The 26023-nt window shown below is 38.2% G+C and overlaps 1 protein-coding gene across 1 annotated transcript in view; it reads right to left on the bottom strand.

Moving 5' to 3' along the window:
• Positions 1-26023, bottom strand: part of PICALM (phosphatidylinositol binding clathrin assembly protein) — a gene marked incomplete at its 5' end in the record, with an annotated part of 69736 nt that overhangs the window by 11776 nt on the left and 31937 nt on the right. Inside the window, 17 exons of the mRNA XM_084272768.1 lie at positions 277-300; positions 1814-1913; positions 2741-2771; positions 2858-2989; positions 3796-3903; positions 6842-6922; positions 7286-7369; positions 8804-8953; positions 13753-13853; positions 16111-16247; positions 16605-16728; positions 18005-18090; positions 18754-18795; positions 19975-20081; positions 21385-21496; positions 22630-22723; positions 24829-24931. Coding sequence (XP_084128894.1) covers positions 277-300; positions 1814-1913; positions 2741-2771; positions 2858-2989; positions 3796-3903; positions 6842-6922; positions 7286-7369; positions 8804-8953; positions 13753-13853; positions 16111-16247; positions 16605-16728; positions 18005-18090; positions 18754-18795; positions 19975-20081; positions 21385-21496; positions 22630-22723; positions 24829-24931 — 1616 coding nt within the window. The remainder of the gene's footprint in view (positions 1-276; positions 301-1813; positions 1914-2740; positions 2772-2857; positions 2990-3795; positions 3904-6841; positions 6923-7285; positions 7370-8803; positions 8954-13752; positions 13854-16110; positions 16248-16604; positions 16729-18004; positions 18091-18753; positions 18796-19974; positions 20082-21384; positions 21497-22629; positions 22724-24828; positions 24932-26023) is intronic.

Raw genomic sequence — 26023 nt, 5'->3', positions numbered from 1 at the left:
GCAGCACAGACACACACCCCAGCTCTCTGGCAGCAAATGGTAAAGTTTAAAGCAAGGAAAAATAATCTTGGTATTTCCCATGCCATCATTCGAGTCAAGAGCCTGCAGACCACCTATGAAGTTTGTGTATGCTAGGAAAAGCTCAATTTTTGGCACACCAAAGATTTTAAAATGAGAAATGTGTAAATAGCAAGGAGGTTATGAGATTCTGCAACAGCAGTGGTTAATATCAGCATGCCAGTCGATTGCAAAAAGGCTGTGGGTTGTTTCACTTACGTATTGTGGAAAATGCATGCCATTCTGTATTTCCCAGGGAGAACAATTACATAATGCAATAACACTGGATTAGAAGCAAATACTTACACAACAGAATATACACAGATAGCATTTTAGTTCACAAATACATTAAATGTTTCCCCCAACATATTCTTGTCATTCAAGTCATTTACTGAGACAACACAGACCTGTGGCACTGTCAGCGGTATCGGGTTTGTAACTGTTTTGCATAGTCTATTTATCTGGTATATGCCTTTTTTCCACAGATGAGAAAGCCTTATTTTCAAAAGCATATTTATTTAGCAAGCAGCAGCAACAATAAATAGACCAGCAGAGGAAAACAAACTCCCCACTCCCCCGCCCCAGATTATTTCTGTTTCGAGGTTTTTACGTTAATAGACAGTTTCACAGGACAAGAAGTGTCTCAACAGTAGCTCCAAATAATAAAAGCTGTTAAATGTAATGACTTATCACAAGAAGATGTATATACGAGACATGAGTTATTAAACAGATTCAAGCACACATGTAAACTCAAACCACCAGTCATTAATCAGGTGAGTAGCTACAGTTTCCTCAGTATCTACACACGCCCCAGAAAGGTTCAGAAACGTGTCTCCCTACGTAAATGTAGAGTGTTGATAAGGGACACCCAGCAGGGAAGAGGTGGTGGATCCATGGAGACAAGCTCTCTCTTCCCACATCCCACAGTGTTGTATTATTACGCTGCGGATTCATCCTCCCCCAGTCCTTTATGGAGTCTGATGCAATAAATCCTCAGGGGTGGTTTGTTACCTGATCTGTCCATGTACAATTCCCCAGGTCATTGGTCAAAGGGTGAATAGGATTCCCATTCAAAAATGTTCTGTTAGCACTGTGAAAGCTACACATGTAAACTCTTCACTTTTTTCCTGACACATAATTAAGGGCCCTCAGCTTTACACACCGCCCCGAAATCCTCGCCAGTGCTACCTGCCACAATAGAAGTCGATCACCAAGACTGATGTGCTTTAAAACCAACTGCAGACTCCAGGGCGGGGAAGTAGTAGTTATATACATTAAGAAAACTATAGCCCACATCGCTGCACAGACACCTCTGACAGTATTGAGAGGGTTAATTGTTCAGCCTGTTCTCACCCTTGGATGTGATGTATACATACTTCAAGGATCAGTGCACCTGAGGAACATACTCCTCACACTTCTGTTCTAGAATGCAAAGTGCCCTCCCTCACCACTGGAATTCACAGTTTCATGTCTGAGTGAACCATGAAGGCTGCTGTCTTGCCATGAGAGAGGCTAGTCAAACACTACTGAAGTTCATGCTAAACCTGCACACGTCACGTGACAAACTATTTAGCAGTGCCACGCAGCCAAGAAAAACAAATCCAAGCAGCAACCAATTCAAATTAATCACTTCTTCAGCTTTCTTCTATTATCCCTTTACTGCACCTATAGATCACTTCTGAATTTCCTCACTATAGATCAGCCTGTGTATCTCACTTGCAGGAAACACAGTACTTGAAAATGAGTATTTGCTTACCAACGTTGGAGCATTCCACGCAGTGGTAGGCGCAATCTTGGGTTGCCAGTTGGAACCACCTGTTAGTTTCTTTTCACCGGGCTGAGTCCAGTTTACATCACTTCAAACAGATTATTTTTTAAGAATTGTTACAAAACATTGGATTTTCTTAGAAAGCTCTCTCAGGTAAACAATGCCTACTCTTGGAAATATGTTTTCTTTGGTTAGCGAAGCACCTCATTTAGCAAAGGAAGAGATAAAAAAAGATCTCTGAAAGCTTCTTTTAGCTAGGAAAAGTGAGGCAAGATGTTCAACATAAGCCACCTCACTTCAAGCTCAGTCAAGTTCCCCAGCATAGGTAAGTCAGTAGCTAATTCCACAGGTCAAGACAGTTTAGTTCAGGGCTACTCTGTACGAGATTTCTGCATGATTTCAGAGTTGGCACAGATGGTCGAGATAAGCCTGAAACCTGCTAATATTTGCTATCACATTTTAAACTTTGCTGCTGTTCTAGAATACACCCTGCTCTAAGGTTCGCTTCCCTAAGGGTCAACCAGAAGGCAGAGGATGTAGTTACACAATCTTTACTATAGCTCTGCGCACAAAGATCACACAAGGTATTTAAGGTGTGCTAAGATTATCTACAGCTACAAAGTACTTTTCTGTGAAAGCAACATTTTGATGAACTCATTTCCTAAATTAATACAAAGCCCAGAAGGAATTAGAGGCAGCAGAACATCTTGCTGCTATTATCACTGTCACTACCACTTAGTCATCTGCTAACAGCTCTCAACAAGCCAGTGCACCTTCCATGAGAACGAAGGTACAACCCCAAACTCGCTCTGAAGGTTCACACTGTGTTGGTATGCACAGGTCTGAACCTGTACCTTCATAAAAACTTAATAGTAAGAAAATCAAAACGTTCAACATTTGATTAAGCACACTTACTTTTTAGTAGTTCCATTTCCGATGCCCAAATCTGTCACAGAGTAGAAAGAGATATTATTGACACTATTCATTTAAAAGACTTCAAAATTATTTCTGTAATAGTGGTTCAATACTTACTGCCTACAAGATTGGCTAAAGACGAGTCCAGATCATCTGACACTAATTTGTTAGGTGGTACTTTGGCAACTGGAAGACTCTGGTTTTGAGAGGCCACTGTTGGTTTCAGGAGACCACCAAGTTCATCAAAGCCTTGGAATGATAAACACAGAAGTAGTGATTTGAACCACAGGCCTCTCATGGATGTCGTGACGTTCAATTAAACAAGCAGCGAGTTCAACACGATGGCTAAAATTTAGCTTAGTGATGCTGCACTGTACAAGAAAGTTAAGACTTATTTTGCCTCTCGATAAAGATATTTCCTACAGAAAGAAGGTTCTGCTGTATTAGCTTAACCTATGGGATATCCATTTTACATGGAACAGATTCACAACAGCAAAGCAATCAAAATGTAAAACTAAAAAATAAATATCCAAAATATTTCCACCTTATAAAAACACATAGATATTACTTTCAGCAGATCACTGCTTTGCCCAAAAAGAATCTGATATCACAAGTCCAGAGACCAGAAAGATTTACTTTCCAGAAGCTGAAAAGAACAGCAAGAGTACTAAAACTACCATCAAAATTAACCATGTATGTTTTGATAATTTATAGTGTTCTGAAATAATTGTAACATCAAAAGAGTAATTTTAGTTGATGACAAGTAAAAGTGAAAGCTGTTCACTGTGTGAAGGTTTAACACACAAAATCTTTAAGTAAAGGAAATCAATGTAAAACATTGCAGCAGGATGCACACAGAAATAGTATGTAAGGAAGTATTTGATCAATAAAGAAAAACTGTTTGAAGAATGCTGCTATTCGACCTTTTAAAGTCATCTTTCTTTTCTTCTGCTGGAATACTGTCACATCAACATGAGTAAATAGAGATTAAAATATTTATACCTAAAGAATAAAAGTTAAAGGACATTTGTCATCTATTTGAGCAAGTGTCTTACCACCAGAATCTAGGACAACATTAGAAGATTTGTTTCCAAACACAGACTCAAAGTCAACATTAAGGCCAGCTGATGGCTGTGGTTGAGCAACAGGAGATGGAGTGAACCCTGTGGAGAAAAAGAACGAAGTTGAATGCTTCCATACAGCATTTCCCATGAACCCACTTTCTTTATGGAAGACAAGCCAAATAAATATGTGGATTATTTAAGTACTACAGAAAGACTTGGAATACCTCAAAGGTCCAGATTACACCCTGACACTGAGATGGATGTAAAAGAGCTGAAAGCTGTTTATTTGAAGTTTATTTAGAGTTGCTTCTCTAAAAAGAGGTTTTGTCTCAAACTGGAGAGACAAGGTCTTAAACGACACTCCTGCCCCAAACTGCTAAATCTCTCGACTAACTATTCACATCTTCTCTATTCTTTTACCAAAACCTTACAATAAAACTCTTGATGAAATAATTACCATGCTTCTCCAGGAAAAAGAAGCTGTTTGGGTGCAACTGGGTACAACTCTTCCACAATGTTTCAAGATTATATGCCTGCAGATTATTCCCTCCATGTTTCATAATGTTTGAGCAGTTCTTCGATACAACTGAAGTAAGATCCAAGGTGCTTGACCAGTAGTGCCTTCAATTAGCCACTCTTAATACTAATATTTTTCGTAGTACTTAAGTTAATTTTGAGGATACACATTTTGCAGGCAATCATGTTTTGCAGGTAGGTTCCTAGAAATTATGGCAAGATACAGGGAGATAAAGCCAAGTTTTAACTCCTATTCCTGTCTGAAGTTACTACATTTGCCTCCTACATATCTTTAAAGCAGCATTCTCCAAATATACAATCCTTTTCAATACTGAAAATTTTCTGCAGTGCAAAGCGTTGCATGTGCTACTCGGCAGTATTGGGCAGCTGGTTTGTTCAGCCTGGAGGAGGCTGAGGGGCAACCTCATCCCAGTCTGTGGTTTCCTGATGAGGGGGAGAGAAGGCACAGGTGTCGATCCCCTCTTTGGTGAGCAGGGGTAGAACCCAACAGGGGAGGCTTAGGTTGGATGTCAGGAAGAGGTTCTGTACTAAGAGGGGGGTCAGGCACTGGAACAGGCTCCTCCGGGAAGTGGTCTCAGCACCGAGCTGGACTGAGGTCAAGAAGTGTCTGGACAATTAACTCAGTCCCATGCTCTGACTTGGCTGCCCCTGTGTGGAGCCAGGAGTTGGACTCTATGATCCTCAGACATCCCTTCCAGCTCAGGAGATTCTGTGATTCTATGCTCAATTCAGTAACATGGAAGCAAATACTGTCTTGTTTCTACAGTGTTGGATTTTTTTTTTAATGTCACATATGATCACACACACAAGTGTGCAAATACATTGACTTGATGGTCAGGCAATTACAGAAGTAATTACTTTATATGAAAAGCATAAAAAATGCAATGCCATCTTGAAAACTGGCTCGTCTGGTTTTAACAGAAATTTTCATGACAGAGAAATAAAAGGATCGTAAACACTTCAGCAGTAAAACATTGCAGGAAGGAGATATTACTTCCTGGATTTCATTTAGCACCTCATTTCAATTTTACTGTTTCTCCTGAAATAAGACGTATTTCACCTAAATAATTAATAATTATAGGATGCTATCCCTAACATAAAATTCACAGAATCCCCCCCAAATTTGGATTAAAGGAACACACAATTCCTAACTCAAAAGCATCCATCATTAGGAACTTAAACAATGTAATTTTCATTAAAAACAAACCAAAGAAAACAGTGTACAGCAAAACATGGGAAGCAGGAATATGGGGAAAGATAGGGAATAAATAATCAACAAACTGAAATGAGTATCTTCATGACACGCATACTGTCAAGCTGTAACAAGCCATTTCAGAGACTCTGAACTGCAGATGGGAATTCCTTTGATGGGATGTCCTGCAACTCTTAAAACTGTGCTGGTACCAATACAAAACTTAGGAAAACTTATGGAGGACTCACAATAGCTCATAATTTAATTTATAAAATGGCCATAACTGAAACAAGCTGAGTTTCCTGCTCTCACATCTTAGGAACTTTCAAGCTTTATGAAGCTAACGAGATGAGATGAGCCAGAAGACAAAACAATACACAGGATTCCTTTGAGTCAGCCTCTGAAAAAGATCAAATCCTACTCCTGGTATCAGCCACCAGCCCAGGGCATTTCAACTAACATGGATGATTTGAAGATGCAAAGGTCAGTATTGTAAGTGAACTTCCTTCAAGAATATACACCAACAAGACTTGACAGAAACTAATCATCCTGCTTTTTGGATACAGAGCAAAGAGAACAGAGCCGTATGTAGTGTTTGTTAAATGACTCTACCTAATTTCTATTCGAAGCCACTGAACTACAATGTAACCTTATAGTGCTTTTAAGATCTAACTCTTCCACAAACCATTTACTGAAGCTTTTTCTAAACCTTGCATAGTGACAATGTTAACACTCCCTGTTCAATCTGGTTTAGATAGATTATCATGTGTCATAGTCCACAGCCTGTCTAGCGACTGTTGGGATGGCATTCTGTGACCAGCATCAGTACTGGGTTACCATACAGATGCTACACAGCTGCACACAATTAGCCAGTAGCTTACTGCAGCAGCATGCTCTGTTTCAAAGCTCTGCATTAGTTTAGCACACTGTTTAAGAGTAATATATCAATAGAAATGCCAGAAGCAGCAAGAACATCCCAATCCCTTTATCATAAAAGCAATGAGGTAGAATAAGATGAGAATATGCTTATAACATGCAAGTCTTTTGCGTGGTATGCAGCAGCACATAAACTACAAGAGATCCTGAAATAGGGAGATACTCATTTCATATTTACACTATAGAAGTCTTAGTATAGCACAGACCGAAAAAATATGTACTATTTGTGACAACACACCTAGCACAAGCACAGGAATCGAAGTGGAGTCACTATAATAATGCACTTCTGCACCCAATGTCACACCTACTAGTTCTAGCACACAATACATTCAAATCTCTATGTTTGTGGTTAGGCTGTATCCCGTTACCTACCTCCAAATAGACCAGCTACAGAAGAAGGCTCATTGCGGAAATGAGAAGCATTAAGGTAAGCTTGAGGACCACAAAAAGAATCTGATAAAGCACATCACACAAGAGAGAAAACCAGGAAAGGAGAAGAGGGAGAGTTACAGGAAGAGAACCAAGATATACTATTTATCTGCTATTCAAAACTTCAATTTCAGGTCAGTCTATAAATCCACACATACTCTAAACAACACAGAACCAATGGAATGAAATCAATACACGTCAGACATACAGTAAGAAACAAGCTTACAATATCTATAACACAGAAGGGGAAGGACACGCTTTCAAAGTTACAACTATATTAGGATAAACACTTTCATCATTTGTTTTGTTTTTTTCCCACAAGCAAATGCCATGTTTTACACCCTCAGAAGAAATGAGTGTAAAATCATCATGGCATTTTTCTTATACCTGAAGTATAAGGATACAGCCCAATAGTGGATTCATATTTGGTTGCCACAAAGGGATTTAGTGCAGTAAATGGATTGTAATGATCTAAAGAACCAGAAAGAGTTATTTTAAATCCACATTCACATTATCGTAGCACCTTGTTTGTGCTACAGCTAAAAATGCATTTACATTTCACATATCAACCTGTCAGGTCATCAGACTTTGGTTCTAAATACATCTTTGGAGGAGGAGAGATTGGAAGGGAATACAATGTATTGGTGCCATCTGCTCTAGTGACCTTGGCTGTCAGGTGACAAATGCTAACACAAACCAGCAAGTGCCACAAAAAACCACCAGGGTCAACACAAAGGTTGCACTGCCACAACTTTCTGTATGGCTGCAGAACTTAGTACACAGAGGAAATTTGATTTTAAATCTACTAGAAGAGCTGTGTTTCAAATAATCATTTTACATTCACGTGAACCACACATATCTTATCAGAAGCATGGGAAAGATTATGGCACAAGCCAGATTATTATACGGTGGTACCAGTTTATATTTCTGCCAACTAATTCTCTCTGGGAATTATGGAGAGAAATTCACAGCAAGAGTTCTTGTGCTTGATCTTGTATGTTTTCTCTTTCCACTAATCAAAGACTAGCTACTAAAGTAGTGAGCTAAGGTGACAAAGTGGGGGAGGTATGAACATTTCTAAAGAGATCCCTTTGTTTTATCTCTTAACAAATATCAGGGATATCAATGATCTCTTTTATAAAAGGCTGGGTTCTTCTGCAATCAATTCTAGTGGGGTTCAACCTGAAAGAAGGAAATGCGTGGTGCAGCACAACTGTCTTTAAGCCTTGATTTGCTTAAGAACAGAACTGACATGTAATTAATTGATTTTTAGTCTATAAAAGCTAGCTTACTTCTTCATATTAAGAAGTAATTAAATTACCATGCAGCTGCACAAACAGAAACGTTAAGAGGATTTCTTATGACAGCCATGCTGAATCAACTTCAAAGTAAGATTTCAACAGCATTTAAAAGACGAGTCATTAGTTTACTGCCTTGTAGGTAAAGTTTGAGTAGATCATGCATCAGAATGTGCATGGCTTCATTATTTTTGTTAATGCCAACATGAATGGGAGTAAAAAACATCTGTGAGCAAAAAAAAAAGGTTAAGCTATTTTTAAAAATATTTCAACCTGAGGAGCAAAGCAGTAACATTTTCTTTTAGTTCTCAGGCATATGTGTTTTACCTTCAAATTCCTAAACATAACAGACTTTGCATAAAACTGCAAACAATTGCTTTAACAAGTTTCCTTTACATCAGGTAGAATCCCACTTAGGTAGCCAAGCAAAGATTTTAACACCATTCTCATGGCACAAATACTAACTTAAGTTCTAATGTAGCACAAAATCAGCCCCAAACGACCAGCTTTTAGTTTCTGAGAGGCCCCACAAACATACTTTTGAAACTGAAATAATGTTATTTTTTGTTTTTAGGAAATAGGAAACGAGTCGAAAATGGTACTTTACCAACAAACATTTCATGTGTGGGTGTCCTACTGGTGAAAGTAGATACATCAGAAGACACAGACAGATGAGCAGCATCATTAGTTTTTGTTAGGAAAGGATTTAGGTTTGGAATGGCATCATCAACACTATCAACAGTAGCAGAAAAAGGATCTGTTCAATTCCAGAGAGCAAGAGAAAGAAGAAAAGGGAGATGGATTTAGTTAGATCCTGCTTCCTAGGTAGAGAAGAGTAAGAGTCCAGGAAGTTTAGTTTTCTCCTCGTAACTCTAAACTTGGGGTGACCTAGCTAACTGTCTAATTTTCAAATCATTCAGAATTCACCATTTTCTGCTTAAGAAAAATACTACAGATACTAACTACTCGTTTTACTTAAAAAAAAATTAATACCACCTTGATCTATAAAGTGTGCTTCCTCCATAAGTCTGTTTTATACTGCAAATGAGTAGGGTATTCCTTTGTAAAGACAATCAACTCTTGCTTCACTCAGTGATGTCCTGACGACTGCAACAAGTTCTCTGACATTGAGACTACCTCTTCAAAAAACAGAGCCCCAGATGCTAAGTGAGGATTCAATGCAATACCATCCTCAAGATAGCTTTAAAAACCCAAACAAAACCAACAGAGCTTTATTTTTCCTCCATCTTTAAACTGTGCTTATGAATGTCATTTTTGGTCGTTTGCAGGGCATCATGAAGTTTTCAAGAGCTATGAATACACCAAGGTAGCACACAGGACAGCAGCAACGTCCTTGCTACCTGGGACATCAGGAACAAGCAGCTTGTTGTGGATATGCCATTTGCTGCAAGCAAGCAAAAACCTGCTGTTCTTTGAGGGACACCAGCCAGTGAGCCATGAAAACACAAATGTTCTTTATTAAAAAAAAAACCTGTCGGACCACAGCAGGGAAACGAAGGAAACATGGATCTATGTGAGTCCCTTCCTGAGGCAGATAGGTGAGTTTTGAGGTTTCTTGAGGATAGATAGAATTGTCAAAATGAGAACAGTCCTGTACTCCAGGATCCAACAGATAAACGGGAAAGGAAAGGTAGCTACAATACGTGCTGGCAGAAGGAGCCGTGGTTTAGCTGGCTGGCTTCATGGCACACCAATCCTTGATGGAGAACTCAAGAACTCACTAGTGAGATCGGCAAGAGCTTCATCTCACTGTTTTCTCACAGAACTGCAATTTACTCTTCCAGGCAAAACCACTACAGAGAAGGGTCCAAATATTAATTACAGGAGAGATTTCTTTAGCACTTCATTTCTTGCTTTTTTTGTTTGTTTTTGTTAAAAACCTGGTTAGATTAGCCATTTACCCACAAATCTTGTAAATACTACTGTGACACATGCAGCAGCTTCAAATCCTAAATTATTTTCTCACTGAATCTGATCTCCTGATCATTAACTATAAATCCCAAACAGCTTGGGAATGTGTAGATTTAGTCCCATGCAAGACCTGAAGGAAATGACATTTTAAATCAGGCTTAATACATGCTTTGATTTCCTGCAAGCTCAAGGTATCTTACTCAGTATGACCTGACTTCTCTTCCAAATTGCTTGTCTACATTGCAAGCGTGAGTGAAGTATCTTAAAAAGCCTTTTTCTAAATCATTCAATCAGCAAAATGACAGTGTCAAATGCTGAATAAAGGGTAGAATAGGCTAATAGAGTATTTTCAATATGTAACAGCAACACAGAAGTTTATTGCCTTCTGTATGTTTCAGGTGGTAGTATTGCTACCCAATGCACTTGTGGACATGCCAGTCACCTGAAACAGAGTCCTTGCTTTCAGGTACTGCTTAGAACTGTTGTCTGCCTCAAATGCTATTCTAGAGGCTGCAGAACAAACATATCTGACAATAAAACAGGTCAGGTTATCCTTTAATCAGGTCCCACTTGCTTCTCCTGCAGCTGCTTCACATTCTTCTGCTTCTATTGGTTCTCCTTGTAATTGGAAAAATCCACACAGGTAGGTCGAACCGATTATTTCTACACTGATACACTTATTTTGCTTCTGAAGTCTAATTACAAATTGATAGCTGGCAAATATACCAGATATGGCTAGAATAGTCTCAAACGATCCCAATAAACTGCTCAGATTAAAAAAATATGAAACTAAAAAGCACAAAAAGTTTTAAAACTCTATTTGTTTGAAACCACTGTCCACTGGAATTACTTTACCCACGCACGCAACAAGAGAATGACTACATACTACTCCATGTTCCTAAAACCCAAGGCTATATATGGAGTTTCATGTGTTTTGACTAGTATAATAATACAAATACAACTTTAGATTATCAGGATTTTCTCAGAAATGTAATCCACCCTCAGACTCCTCACTTGTCTGCCTCATTCCAATTCCAGCCAGTCTGTTCAATCTCATCAACGTCTCAAAGCTTGTCAGTGCCAGTGACAAAGGCAACTGAATATCAATTGGGTTTGGGCAATTTATATCCTTGCATATTCAGATTTTAAACACTGGTGTCTCTCCTGGCAGCAACGCCTCAATGTTTTTAAAGCCCAATTTCATCCCAGAATACACACGGGATCTATTTGTGTCAATAGAATCACTGCACCTTCACGCTATCATCAGGCATTAATGATTCAGGTGCATTTAAAAGAGCAGTTTGAACTCTGCACACTTCTACCTTTAAGTTACCCAACTAGAAATACTTTAGCTGTGAGAAAAGCTACAAAGCTTTAAGTGGCATCTTTCACAGTTTGAAAAAAAGCAAACTGAAAATAGACAATTACAGAATCCATTCTCTAGGAGCTTTTAACCTTGTTAGCATTAAGGTTTTTCGAAGCATGAGACAAAAGGTGTCAATACAAATATAAGGTTTTTGTAACTATTTATCCTTAAAGTTGCTGTATAAAATTTTTTTAACAGTAACTGATTTTAAGCCATTGCAATTTGCGGATTGTTTTGTGCAAAGCTGGTTCGTTACTCTGCTCAAAGTCACCGTATACACCAAATACAAAGATTGTCACGTCAGAAAATTACCTAAGGGAGGGATGCTGTGCAGTGGTTAGAGCACAGGACTGGAAATAGTTCAGGTTCCATTCTTGGCTCTGCCACTGACTTGCCGTATGACTTCAGACAAGTTAGTTAACTGCTCAGATTTCCCCATCTGCAAAATGTGGAAAGCACTTCTTATCTACCTCACCTATGCGAAGTGAGCGTTCATGGCTGTAAAGCTGAAGAGATTGGGGTTTTTTGGATGAAAGGTAACAAAAAATGGTGATTCCATAATTTTAGCCTAAAATTGTAGCAGGCAACCCAAAAATCTTCAGTTATATAAGTCTTAGTGGTATTTAGAAATGTATCAATAGTAAGCAGACATGTCAATGACTATTACTGAAGACTCTTACCAGGAATAACACAACACTGAACAAACACAGACTTTCAGGTTAATAAAGAAATGTCACCTTTCAGGGGAAGATATTTCCCCCTTCTATCTCTCACCCACGAAACAAACAGGACAAATGTAAATAGAAGATACTTTCCAGAAAGCAAATGAGATGAGCCAGAACATTTTCCTCCACTCTAAACCTATTAAACGCTGATGTTTGCACACATAACTTCATGTGCTCCTTACTGCATGTTTGTTAAAAGATGCTCTGCTCAGCAAAACTAAAGGACAAGTAGACTACTTTTATTTATTTTTGAAGCTACACTTATTAGCACTGTCCCTGTCACTCAAAATTCCGTGTATTTGCCTGCAAACAAATGTGAGAAGGTACATAAACCACAAAGTATACAACAAAAAATAAGTAGGAAATTAGAATGAATACACTGCTTATTATGTTCAAGTTAGATAACTAGAAAGATATTTAGGAAAAGCTACAGTTCAAAACCAAATAACGAAGTAAAGTTTCAGGACAGGATTACTTCAGTGCCTACAGAACCTTGTGAACAGCAACTCCCAATTTTTCAGAACTCAAAACAAAGCAATTTTGCAAATATCTGATTTATTAAAAACCTAACAATCTGGAAATAGCCTCATAGTTCAGGAGCTTACTATTTTATTTAGTGCTGTTTATGCAGGAAAATGAAAAGAAGCATCACTGTAAGATTTTTCATCCTCAGTATAACAGTATAACCAGCAACAGCACCTCTACCAGAAGTATTCTGGAATACTGCAGAGCGCCAAAGAGAAAACTGGCTTTGAGTAAATGATTAAAGCTTTATCGCTCCAGCTTATCTTGAAGTAACACTCATCACTTTTTGGAGAGCTCTTGCTTGCCACCTTGGTTTAAGGACTTGTCCGTATCAGTAAGATAATCTAACAGCTCATTCAGTCCATCCTAGCAACTGGGCAGAGCGATAAATCAGATGTTCTGAAGTCAGTTTCAGAGGGAAGAAATCTTTATAAATTTCACCTAGAGATCCAACCACAGCTTTTTGCTAATTTGCTTTTATAATTAACTGAAATACAACAGAGTATTTGTGAAGTGCCTTACTGTTTTCAGTAACTAATGTTTAAATTTTTTGCTTTCTATGCACAGTTGCCAATTGCTTCCTTTCAAACCTCATCCAAGTTCTTCTCTATTATCACCTGCAAATTTGATTTAATATTAGAAAAAAATTAAAATATGTATAAAAAAATCTGTAGTCAAGTTTCTTGATAGCAACATGGTCTATCTGGCACACATCTTCACAGCTGAGTTTCCATGGCTTGCTATGTGAATCAAAGACAGCAATTATGAGGCTGACAGAACTGGTCAACAATTGCTACAAAGTCTCATATTACAATTCTCTGCAGTCATCATGTGCTGCTACATCATTTTAACCCATACCCAGATTTTACTTTTTCCACTCCCTTCCATTTGTAGCTTGTCTTTGCAAGATTTCTGGTTTTAAGGAAGAAACAACCCATAGGCTAAGGACAACAATCACAGAAACACAGCCACAGCAATCATATCCTTAATCCAACTGAGAGTTCTTACCTCCCCAGGTACTTCCTACTTGTGGGGCAGCAGATATAGGATGTACAGACGGATGAAAAGTTGGCTGTAAATCAAGCAGATCATTTGGCAGCTTTGAAGTGCTGCAAAGACAAATTAACACAACTGTTTTAGCTACATCATAGTTTTCAATACAAGGTGTATGCTAGCAACTGCCAACAGTCAAGAAATCTTCATTACAAATTGGTTGTTAGAAAACGGATAGAACTGAGCCAAAATCAGAAAGTCTGGTTCTGTAGAAAAGTGTTAATTTAGCGAGTCCTATGTTATGCCAAGTGACTTTTGTCAAAGCTGTGTGTGACAAAGACAATCAGTCTTCTCATCTTCCTCACAGTTCTACAACTGGGCATGTTATGTTCAGCAACCTTCAGCAACTTTTTCTAAAACCCTTATGAAACCCCCACAGCGTGACAAAAGCAGACTGTCTGAATGAACCCCAAGGGGTTGCACCACCAAAATGTTTCATCTTAATTCCACAACTCTTATCTTTCCACTATCAATCACTGCTAAGGAACTGGCTTACATCTATGAGCTACTGATGAACTCTGGGGAAAGGAAAACATAAGAAGCCTTGAAACACGCTGTCACGCACCAGTTATGTGAATTAATACTCATTTAAATGCACATTTTAGAGGTATTCAAAACCAAACTGAGACCTAAGAACATAGTAGAAAAAAACAACAAAGGCTCAAATAGAACTTCTGCAATAATTTTAGGGGTTACAGGAACAATAAAATTCATTGTCTTGCAGAGTTCACTTCATACATTAAACATTCTGAAGAAAACCTAGAGTACTGGTGTTCACCCAGAACTTTTTAGCACACAAAACAAACCAAAATTTGCACAAACAGCCACTACTACAGACAGAAGCTAAGTCACCATGGTACCCAAGCATCTTTCAAAGGGAGACAGGCACAAGTGTTTAAAGGCTCGTAGCGACATTCTAGATGTCTGTATATTCTCCTGCTGATGCAATCCCTTGTATCATTCAGTCTTTTTCTGTTTCAACAGTGATTGAAATCACGTTTTGCCACTACTGCTCCCATAGAAAAGCAGCATTGCCTGGCACAGCACCGTAACGTGAGCAGCATGATCCGAAATTTCCAAGGTAAAGCAACTGAACTCACAACCCAAAATACCCCCTCCATTGCAGCTCCTGTTGTAAAAACTGTTCTTTGCTCACGCAATCATACTGCCAGCAACTGAAGACAAACTACCATTTGCTTTTTTTTAGAAGAAAGTGCTAGTCTCTACTATGCAGCATTTCTGACTGCTTGAAGTAGCTTTATCAGCTGTTTCTACACTTCAGACCTCTTAAGAAGATAGAGCAGATATTCAAAGTTGATAGTTCAAGGCAGATGTCCACTTCAAATATTTTGGCCTCTAAAAGGCAATTTAAAATCTTTCTGTTACTAGCACTGACAGATTTGCTAGCTCCTTAGAGATGATTCAGCTATTTTTCACATATTCAGCGTCAAATAATTCCCTACAATACGTTTCTAATGGAGAAAGAAGGCTGTCAGAGTGCTGACTATGTTTAAATAGCAGCAAAAAGCTGAAGGAGACAAGTAGCTCTGACTGAGCAACCAAGCAATCCTTTAGGTTTAGGATCACACCCAAAGAAAAAATACGCCTTCAGAGAGCTATTTCCTTCTGTACTGACAAAAGCACTGTACCTACTGCTCGATTTGACAGGTATTTCACAGAATGAAGACCACACACTTACTCATACCAGCACTTCCTGCTAGTTGAAGATCTGGATTAGCACGTAGTGAGTACTCTTTCACTATCTTTGCAAGTCCTTGCAGACAGAGATGTTCCAGATACAACTCAAGACTGCAAAACCTACCTCTCTTCTTTCAAACCCCATTTCAGGCTTGATTTTTTTTTTCTTCCTGAAAGTCTATGAATAGCTTTTGTTATCACACTACTTATAAAGATCTAGAAATGCAACGTTACATTTGGTATTATCTTGATGCCTTCCAAACTGAATCGCTATCTCGCTTGTCTCAAATCAACTTGCAAGGTTCTCTGGGGACAAAGCAGGTGCATTTTACAGTTCCGACCGTCTGGCTCACTGACTAAGAAAAGCTGCAAGGGTTGTCAGCAGTTGGTTCTCATCAAAAACCATTCTGCAAATGGATGACTAAAACACACTTTTTGTGTTATTTATGGCAATAGCTTATTTTCCCCATCAACTTTATCCAAAATATCATTTCTTACCACATCACTAATGTAACTCTACACCCAGCCAACCTGCAACGTATATTCCACAGCAGATGTTCAGAGGAAACCCTAGCTGTGGCACATCTCACAGTGAAGTGACACCATTAAGCATACCTGTTTGAAGAGCTAGGAGTAGAAAAAATATCAATGGCTGGTGTCGTCATTATGCTTCCTGCTGCAGTCGACACGGGAGAAGCTGCAGTTGTTAAAGAGGTATGAGGTTTCTTCGCAAGTTCTTTTAGACGTTGCTCCTGTTGGGAAAGTGAGCTGGCATAAGAAATCCAGAAACAACATTTGTATATATGACTTTGGAGGCAGGCAAAGCAGAACTTAAAGAATTATTTTTACTTATTCCACACATTAGTGTCGGGTACTTATAATTACAAGAACCAGTGGTACCACAAATCCTTCAGCAACTGTTCTAACAAACTGTCTATGAGCTAGTTACATGATATACATATATAAACTTCTACTTCCAGTGCTTTGCCAACAGTACACATGCAGTAATAATAATGCCGGTTTTTTCTCTTTGCTCCTTTAAGAGCCTTAACAAGCTATCAGTAAGAACATCAGAAGTGTGTTTTCAGTTTAAAAATCTGCATGCCTACCTTTAAAGCTTTTAAACGAGCTTGCTCTTCCTCTAACGCAGCTTGTTTTTCCCTTTCATCAACTTTCGTGAGAGACAGGCCAGTGCTTGCAAGGGAAGAGACTGCATTGGAAAGGGTGGTAGCCCTAAAGTAATTGGACAGGAGAAAAGCTTGCTGTTAATAGGTCACACGTGATAGGAACATCTAAAGAACACTTCATTTGTATCCACCCAGTCTCCTTCTGAACTCTTTAACACACTGGTTTTCTCTTACATTGCACAAGACGAAGTAGTAAGTTTAAATAAGAAACACTGTATGAAATAAGAGACACTGTATGAACTGCAAAATGAAAACGTCTAAAAAAACATGTTATCTGCTCTTACATACTTGACTATTTTCTGCCTTAAATATTTCCCCTCCAAAACACATCACAGAATTAATGTCTGAAGCCTTTGCGCTTTTCCTGTTTGCCCAAGTTGGTATTTTTCCTAGATATACTGGAAATTGGTAATTTGGGATCCAAATCAAATTGTTGCTAGTGTAACAGATCTAATAAAGAAACTATCCATGCAACTAGTGTATCTCCGAGAAAAAGCCTGCAAGCTATCATCATATCCAAGAGTGTGCAAAAGGATTTAAACCAAATGCTTAACTTTTAAAACAAACTAATTTCACAAAAGAAAGCAAATACTCTGAAAAGTCATTAACAAAAGTAGCAGCAAAGATCTATTGTCACTACCATAAAAAAAACCCTTAGAAGATATTATTGCCTTATTTTCTGAACATGCAATGAAGAAATGCTATTTAATTCTGCAAGTCTTCCCCCAGTACTAGGCTTTTTAAAATTTAAACAATGAAGTGAGTAGCCTAAACAACTTCCTTACATTGCACTTCTTTTGGCAAGCAGCTAAAATCAGGGAGCGCCTTTCACCTTATACTGTATGGCATGAATTCCCCATTGCTCTAATAACCCATTGTTAATTTCAGGAATTCTATGAGCATTTACTTGCCTCTGACAAAAAAGGGATTAGAGTTGAGATCTAAGAGTCTAAGTACATAAATAAATATTGCAGACCTTAGAGCAGTCTACTGATTAACATTAAATGAATGTTTACCAGAACTAATTGAAAAAACCTTTAGTTTCTCTTCAGAAGTTCAAGATGAAAAGTTAAAAGTCTAACTAGTACATGAGGGATTCTACAAGTGCTGGCAGCTACTGAATTCCAGTGCTGTTGACCTGGAAGAAGCTATCTTAAGTACTCAGCAAAAGATATGATAGCTTGCTATTCTATCATTACTAATATAATAGTCTTGTCTTCAACATAATAATACACAAATCTTAGTTTATAATAAAATTAAAAATTTGATTTAACATTTGATTCAACACATGTAACAGTTTTAAAGATCAAGGGTGTAAGCACCTGCTTGCAGCTGTGGAATCTTTGATTTTCTTCCCTTCTAGAGAAGCTAAATGCTGTTCCAAAGCATCAAGAAGGCTACTTGGTGCCTGCAAAAAGAGAATGCAACTGTAGGGCAACTGGTATAACAGCTCAGAATAGTTATATCGCATATTGGCATCCTGTGTATCTAGAATTACTTAAAATACCAGGTGATGTACTTTCTTCGCTACATTACTCTGTCATAATGACTCACCAGTTAAGTACTGAAATACGTCAAGATATTTTAAACTCAACAGCTAGGAAACAGCAAGCAGACAGTTGGAAGGACTCGGTATTTCAAGAGACGCTAAGATGGAAATCGTACCCAAACTCATTTATGTGTGCACACTATTCTATCTGCAAGCCTTCACAATGATTTTAGTGGGCATACAGCCAAAAGCAAGCTTGCTAAAAACCACAGCTTCATAACATCATGTGAAAGTTCCATTATGTGAACTCACAGATACAAATTGTGTCTTCAAGCATGATAGAAATCAGGTTGTCTTAAAACTCAATTAGAGTCTGACAGAAACAATCTATAATGTTGTACAATAAGATCACTGCACATAAAAAGCCAGGCTTGGAGAGAGGTTGGGTTGAATCGCAAACTTGGAAATAACGTCGTGACAACATATGCAAGAAAGCATAAGTGAATGCAGCAATGCCAAGTTGTTCTGATTATGCAACCCCAAAGCAGACATGTACTGGCAAACAGTAATAAGTTTATCTACCTGTGAGAGATCTGGTATGTCTCCTCTGTCAATTCCAACTTGCTGTAATAAAACAAATGAGCTTTAGAACCTGTTTGCATTTGTTCAAGACCGAAGTGCTCAAAAAGCAAATAGATGAAGTCACATAAAAAGCACAAACCTCTCTCTATATATTTTCAGTCTCCACAATCTGAACTCTATGACTGTCAGTTAGAATAAATTCTACTGTTAAATGTATACACGTTTGAAGTAGCTAGAGATATTTTAACAGATACAACTTTAGATATAAAACAGAGAAAGAATCAAGTGTTTCAAAATTTTAAGGCTTGAGAAATTTCCGTCCCGCAGCTTATGCAGTAAATTCTCAGACCAACTTAGAGCATGTACTTGCTAAAACAAAGCACCTTTCAAGTCAAGAAGCTGTTTCTTAAAATCCGTATTAAGCTTAAGACGTTCTACAGCAGGATATTCATTGTTAGGACAGAGTGATTAATACTCTCTACTTCAATTGCTAGTGTTATCAGCTGAAGATAGTACCTTAGAGATACTCTGTCAGGACAGACAGTAAACCAAGCTTTAGGGCTTCATTTTTTGTTAACAGAGCTACAAATGATGAAGGCAAGAAAAACAGGAACACATCTCAGCCTAGGAATTCCATAATACTAAGATGTCAATTCAGCAATGCTTCAGAAACAAGAATTCAACAGACTAAATGTTTAAAAACCAACACAGCAAACAGAACATTTTGCAGGGTATCTGCTTTTTCCAATACAAACGCACCTATAGACAAGATTTTTTAAAAAAATAATTACAGGTTCACCTAGTTGTCTCAGTTTCTTATTTGTGACTCTTATTTCATTTAAAACTTAATAAGAATTGTGGGTTTTAGACTAGAATGCAGCTAGAACCATACAAAGCAGCAGATCACTGTGAAGTTACTTTATTTGTTTAAAGCAAGGTTTTTCTTCAAAGAAAAACCTCAGAACTACTACATAACCAGAGAAGTTTAAAAATGTATATTTATACATCCTCCTTAAGTAAAAGATAAACCAGTAACTATTTTGTAGTCAGGTTTTTCAATGCAGTCCTCCAATGAACTAATCATCAAGGTAAAGACTAACAAGATGGCCCTTGATGGAACTGCAATTAGGCTGGAAGGAAGTAGTATCTGCTGTAGGAGAAAATAAGCACTTTATAAGCTGTTTCAAATAAAGGGCAAAGATTGGCTGACTAAAAGTTTACCTCTGCAACTTTAAGGAACTCTGAAATCCGTGTCATTCTAGTGAGGAACTTCTTATATATATCAAGGCCTTCTTTGCACTGGTTCTTTTTCATATCGAAGTATTTTTCTATAAATGGTAAGAATTCTTGCATTAAATAAGAAATCAAGTATTTGGCAAAGGCTTCCAGAGTAAAAGCATATAAACAAAGACAAAGTGACTGCAGAACTGTTCAATAAAAGAGTTAGCTGCAGAAGCCACTATGCCTGACTTGCACCAGGAGGCAAAAGCTCCATTGAACATGATCACATGCATACACTTACACCATACCTTGCAGGTACTAGATCTCACAAAAGCATAACCGCCCTGAAGAGGGCAATCAAGTTTAAGAATAGGTCACCCACAGAAATGTAAACTCATCTTCTTGGTGGGATAAAAATAAAAGTAATTTTGGCACAGTCTATTCCAGTGGCCATGTGTAAGGCAGGACTTTGATAGTCTCTGCCAAACTGATGCCTCTTGTTACGGCACGGTCCACAAAGAGGTGCAACCGACGGCAAAATGCTGGTGATGAAAGCGAGAGGGTCCCACACCCCTCACTGAAGCACCACTTCCCAGGCCTGCTAAGCTTCTCTCAAAATATGAAGGAAACGTAGTAGACAAGGGCTTCAGGCTGGAAGCATGACTGTCCTTCACTAATTCTGTATTTTAATTGCCATTTTGCAAACATTTGTTAATAACAGCACTCAGGTAGCTTGATCAAAATCACAGAATACAGCTCAAAGCCAATCAACAGATAACTCCCAACTTAACTACTTTCCAACTTTAGGATCCCCTGAATCTTCAGTGTGTACAAGTGAAAGGATCTGAAGCCTGAATTTGTAATTCCCCATAAATTATAAGATGGTCTGGATATATAAAAGTCATCAATAAACCAAATCAATATTTAAGTTTTGATAGCTAGACAATCACAGATGCTGTGCATGCAAATTTGTAACTGACCATAAAACATATTCCACTTAAAAATAAGCAAAATATGATCTTGTTTGTTAAAAAGATCATATTTTGTTTGGTTAGTGGTTGTTAAAACCACCAACCCAAAACAAAAGAAATACAACAAAAAAACCCCACCCGCAAATCAATATCACAATTCCTGTTTACCCCACAGTTCAATGAGGAAAAAACCCAAAAGAACAAAAGACAGGGTAAGAAAAAAAAAGAACATCTTGCATTTGTTTTGCTTTCAGAAATTTAGCCTTCCCTGTATCCAAGGCAATGGAAAATGCAGCTGCACAGAAAAAATTGGAAATTTCAAGGTAACAATAATATTTTGATGTGCTACAATAGGACAATTTTTTAAAAAGCATCTCTTTGTGATTGTTCCCTGAGCTCCCTCCCAAAGTTTACCATTGCAGAAAGCAGTTCTATTTACCCAATAGGTTAATAATCCCTTCGTTATATGCCGCAAACAGTCTAATGGCATCTTTGAAGAGGAGCATGAAGGCAGCATTAATTACACCATTTGTGAGTTCATTGCTGTTGACCTAGGAAGATCAGAAAAAAAAGTTAATTTAATCAAATTGATCCCTATTGGAAAAGTTCTAGCTGAACTCCAGTACACTATCCCAAGGCATGCTTTCCAATCGCCTCACTGGCTATTAACAGAAAGCAGCACAGCAAATCATACAAGATCACTCTGCACAGAATTAAATCAAATCATGTTGGCAGACATATCTGTTAACTTAGTTATGGTAGTTAACTTTCAGACAGAGGATAGAAATAAACTACAGAATGAACAAACAATTCCTAAATAACGTGCCCTTGTGGCCAAGAAGGCCACTGGCATCCTGGGGTGTATGAGAAGGGCTGTGGTTAGTAGGTTGAGAGAGGTTCTGCTCCCCCTCTACTCTGCCCTGATGTGACCACATCTGAAATATTGTGTCCAGTTCTGAGCCCCTCAGTTCAAGGGCAGGGAACTCTTTCAAGAGCCCAGTGCATGACCACTAAGATGATGAAGGGAGTGGAACACCTTCCTCTCGAGGAAAGGCTGAGGGAGCTGGGTCTCTTTAGCCAGGGGTGACCTCATCAATGTCTGTAAATATGTAAAAGGTAAGTATCAGGAGGACAGAGCCAGGTTCTTCTCAGTGAAGGCCAATGACAGGACAAGGGGCAATAGATGCAAGTTGGAGCAGAGAAAGTTCCATGGGAACAGAAGGAGGAACTTTTTTGTCATGAGGGTGGCAGAGCCATAGGACAGGCTTCCCAGAGAGGTTGTGGAGTCTACTTATCTGGAGACATTCAATACCCACCTGTACATGTTCTAGTGTGACCTAATCTAGGTGATTCTGCTTGGGGTGGGGTGGGGATGGAGAAAGGGGGGAGGGGGATGGACTAGATGATCTTTCACAGTCCCTTCCAACCCCTAATTTTCTGTGATTCTAAACAACATACACAAACAATGCTAATTTAGCCCATAGCATTCTCCCCAGTGAGCATCGTATTTCTCTTCTCTGGTTTCTTCTATATCAAAACCAAAATTATTTGTTGTCATTAAACTATGTAGATAATATGGAACCAAGTTCAAAACCTTTATATCCTTGACCTATCTTATAAACTTGTGCAGGTTTGTACAACGAAGTCAAAAGCATGGCAGCCACATATGTGCTGCTAAACTTACATTGAAATCAAGAAGTGCATCCATTTGATTTTGGATAATTGGTACAGTTTTTAAGAGTTTTTCTGTGCTCATTGTTCTCATCACTCCATCAGCCCTGTTGTGCAAAACAAACCAAAAAATCTTCACCTGAATTTTGAAGGCAATTGTTGGCAAATACGTAACATAGAAAATAAAATAGGGCATCAGAAAAAACATTTAAAATCGTTGCCACTCAAAGCATTTTGACATTTAGGAATGCTGTCTAGGCAATACACATGTAACAACTGCTGTGAACAAAAGCACCAATGTTTCTTTGGCCAAAATATGAATCCAAGACGAATTTTTATTCAGAGGAAATGAAATCAATAGTGCTCAGAAACATAGCAGAACTGCAGATCATCAGACAGCAACAAAAAAACCCGCTCTGAACATTATTTCTGAAGCAATTTTTTACATACACTTTTCCCAATCACCTGACTATCATTTTGTGTCCATTTGGATGATTTTATTTTTAAGTAAAAGCTGTAAGAGAGAATAAACAGTGACAATGTTTTCAAGCTTCTTCAGAAAGATTAGAGACTACATGACACCTCCTTTCAATAGCTGACTCACAGTATTTGGTTGTCTAGTAGTTGTCCAGATTAAATAGACCAAGACCTAAAACATCCAAAAAAGCAACAACTGAAGAAGACACTAAGTCAACTTTTCATAAGATAACTCAGCCAGCCTTGCAGTTGCATCTGCGTGCATGCAGCAAACCAAATGCTTCCTGCAAGTGCAAATCTCAGCAAGTCTGTGCTGAGAAACCATTGAGGCTGTTCTCCAGGCTGGAAAGTGATGGGGAATACAATGCTTCCAGCTGTCCAATTGTGCCATATGCTCCCCTTCCTAACAACAAACAGCAACTGCAAAGAATCTAGAATGGCAGGGCATGAGAGCAGAGGTCCTGAGAAAAGGTGAGGTGTGGAAAAGGTAGACTGCTGCCACCTGAAGAGTTATTCCTGCTGATTCCCAGGACCTCCAGGCACATACTGAGGGCTAAATAATTTGCTTCCTGAGTTCTACAACAACTGATTATAAAGCAACTGTGCAACTCTGTGGTGCATCTGGAGCCATCTCACCACACTGAGCTTCTTCCATATACAGGGTATAAGTGGTTTATATTGCTGGGGCTTGAACCACCTCTAAAGGCAGAAACAAAGGAACCCAAGATTCCCCTTATCCTTTCCCATCACATTTCATAACAGAATAGACCCTGTGGCATTAGCAAGGAGGTGTAAGGGATATTCTGGTCTTCTCAAGCCAGTTTCAAATGGCTTTATAACATTAATGCAAGTGATCATTATGCAGCCCACTACTGCACTTAACGCATTCAACAGCTTTAGGTTGAGATTGTTTTGGGTTAAGAGTTACTTTTAAGAATCAATATAAGATATCCTGTATATGGATGATAAAGGATGCCCAAATGTAAAACTGAAATTATTAATTTTATGCTTTAAAAAGCCCTGCACATGGAGATAAAAGACTTCCAATCAGTACATCCTCTCCAGCCCTCACAGTGAAGATCTCCAGATTAATTCCATCCTTCACTGCAACATGCAATTTACCCAACCACTAGTGCTCTGCACTGTGTTATTCCACCTGTAAACAGGTACCTAATCTCAAATAACTGATTTCTCTTAAAATGAGCTCACTTCCTAGGGAAAACTAATTCCTGTAGACAAACTCTTTGAGTAACATCCACTACAGTGTTCTCTTAAAAGTATAAATTGCACTACTTTTACCAAGGTAGTAACTTCATAGAGACATTCTGGGACAAGAAAGAAACAAATGCCAGGAAGGACTGCAAGGTGTTTCCTAAAACACCTGTCATTTAAACATTACAGGGCTATAAGCACAAGTAAAATGCATAGTACCCTATACTACACGGAAGATAATAAAGGAAGGTTTGTCTGAAGTCCTGCTCTTTTGATATATACTTTGATGCAAACCAGTTTTCATTTCTTTCTATTAAACTGTTAATGTTTAAAGAAATAGAGTAAAATTTTTGCAGTGTACATAACTGGGAAGTTGAGCCTTTGTGGGTCATGGGAGATACCCAACTGAGAGAAGCAGACATTACTGTCTGCCCTAAGTTGGAGCCACCACTGGTATTTTCCACTGGAATTGCAGGACATAAGACAAAACCTCAAGAGAAGCAAAGGAAAATACAGTCCTTACCCTCTTTTTACTTTTGTGAAGTCAAAAGCCACTTGTCTATAGGAAACTGCCTTTTCATTCAGGTATCTACTATACCGTCTGATAAACGTTGACATGTCATAACCTAAAAAACAAGTTTCAGAAGCTGATTACTTACCTAGCCAATTAAAAATACAATACTCTAAGCAAACTGCAAGACATTAATACAAGACTGCTTCATTATATTCTTGCCTGATTTTGTGTAGTTAATTTGCGTTACGAACAACTGTGTACGTCATTGTAGTTACCATGTAACTCAGACAATACCGCAAATATCTAGACAACCTGAACTATGTAGAAGTTTACACTTCACTTCCTAAGGAAATAAGCAAAACAAAGTACTATTACGCAAGTTCTCTCATACTATGATAAAAATGATTACCAAAAGAATTCCAACATGCATTCACAAAGATACTCATGTCTACTCCACACTATGTTCATTTACAACTGAACAGAAAAAAGGCACTGAAGGAAACATTAGGACATGACAAAGTTTCTTCTATGTTAAGGCAGTATAGGAAATATATGATAGGAAATATTTTGGTAACTGTCAGATACATACCAAGAAAAGATCTGCTCATAATCTATACTGAGCCCATGGAAGTTAAGACTCAATTAAATGAGGCAATTTTCCAGACCCTTGGTTTTCAGATGTCCCTGCTTACTGCAGGGGGGTTGGACTAGATAGCCTTCAAAGATCCCTTCCAACATAACATGTTCTATGGTTCTATGATAAGGGAGATGGTTTTGGTGCCTGGGCAACTACTGTTTGTGCCTGTTTTAGCACACTTGTGGCAAAAATTAAAGCAGTTACAGTAATGGAGAAAGAAAGAAAGAAGCCACCACAGAAGGAAAAAAAAAAAAAGTATGATCAGAACTGCACCAAACTGCAGAGTAAATGCTTGGAAATGTATGCCAGTTAAAAACTGAACCAGGAACTTATTTGTCCACAGAATTTGTCTAAAAGATGGATGGAATGCTCTTCAAACAATTTCCAAAAATGTTAATTTTTGGACACAGATCTTGTCTCACTGACACACTGTATCTGACGCACATACAAATATTCTGAAATTTAACTTACTAACCAATCTGCAAATGAAGGAATTATTCAGAAAAGAAGAAATACTAAGGTAGATCTGTTTAGCTACAAAAGTTAGAAGCATTTTTATATAAGCCT

The sequence above is a fragment of the Gallinula chloropus genome, assembly GCF_964237585.1.
Source record: "Gallinula chloropus genome assembly, chromosome: 1".
In the NCBI taxonomy this organism is placed as follows: domain Eukaryota; kingdom Metazoa; phylum Chordata; class Aves; order Gruiformes; family Rallidae; genus Gallinula; species Gallinula chloropus.
The sequence above is the reverse complement of the archived record's forward strand: the minus strand, read 5'-3'. Positions and strand labels throughout refer to the sequence as shown.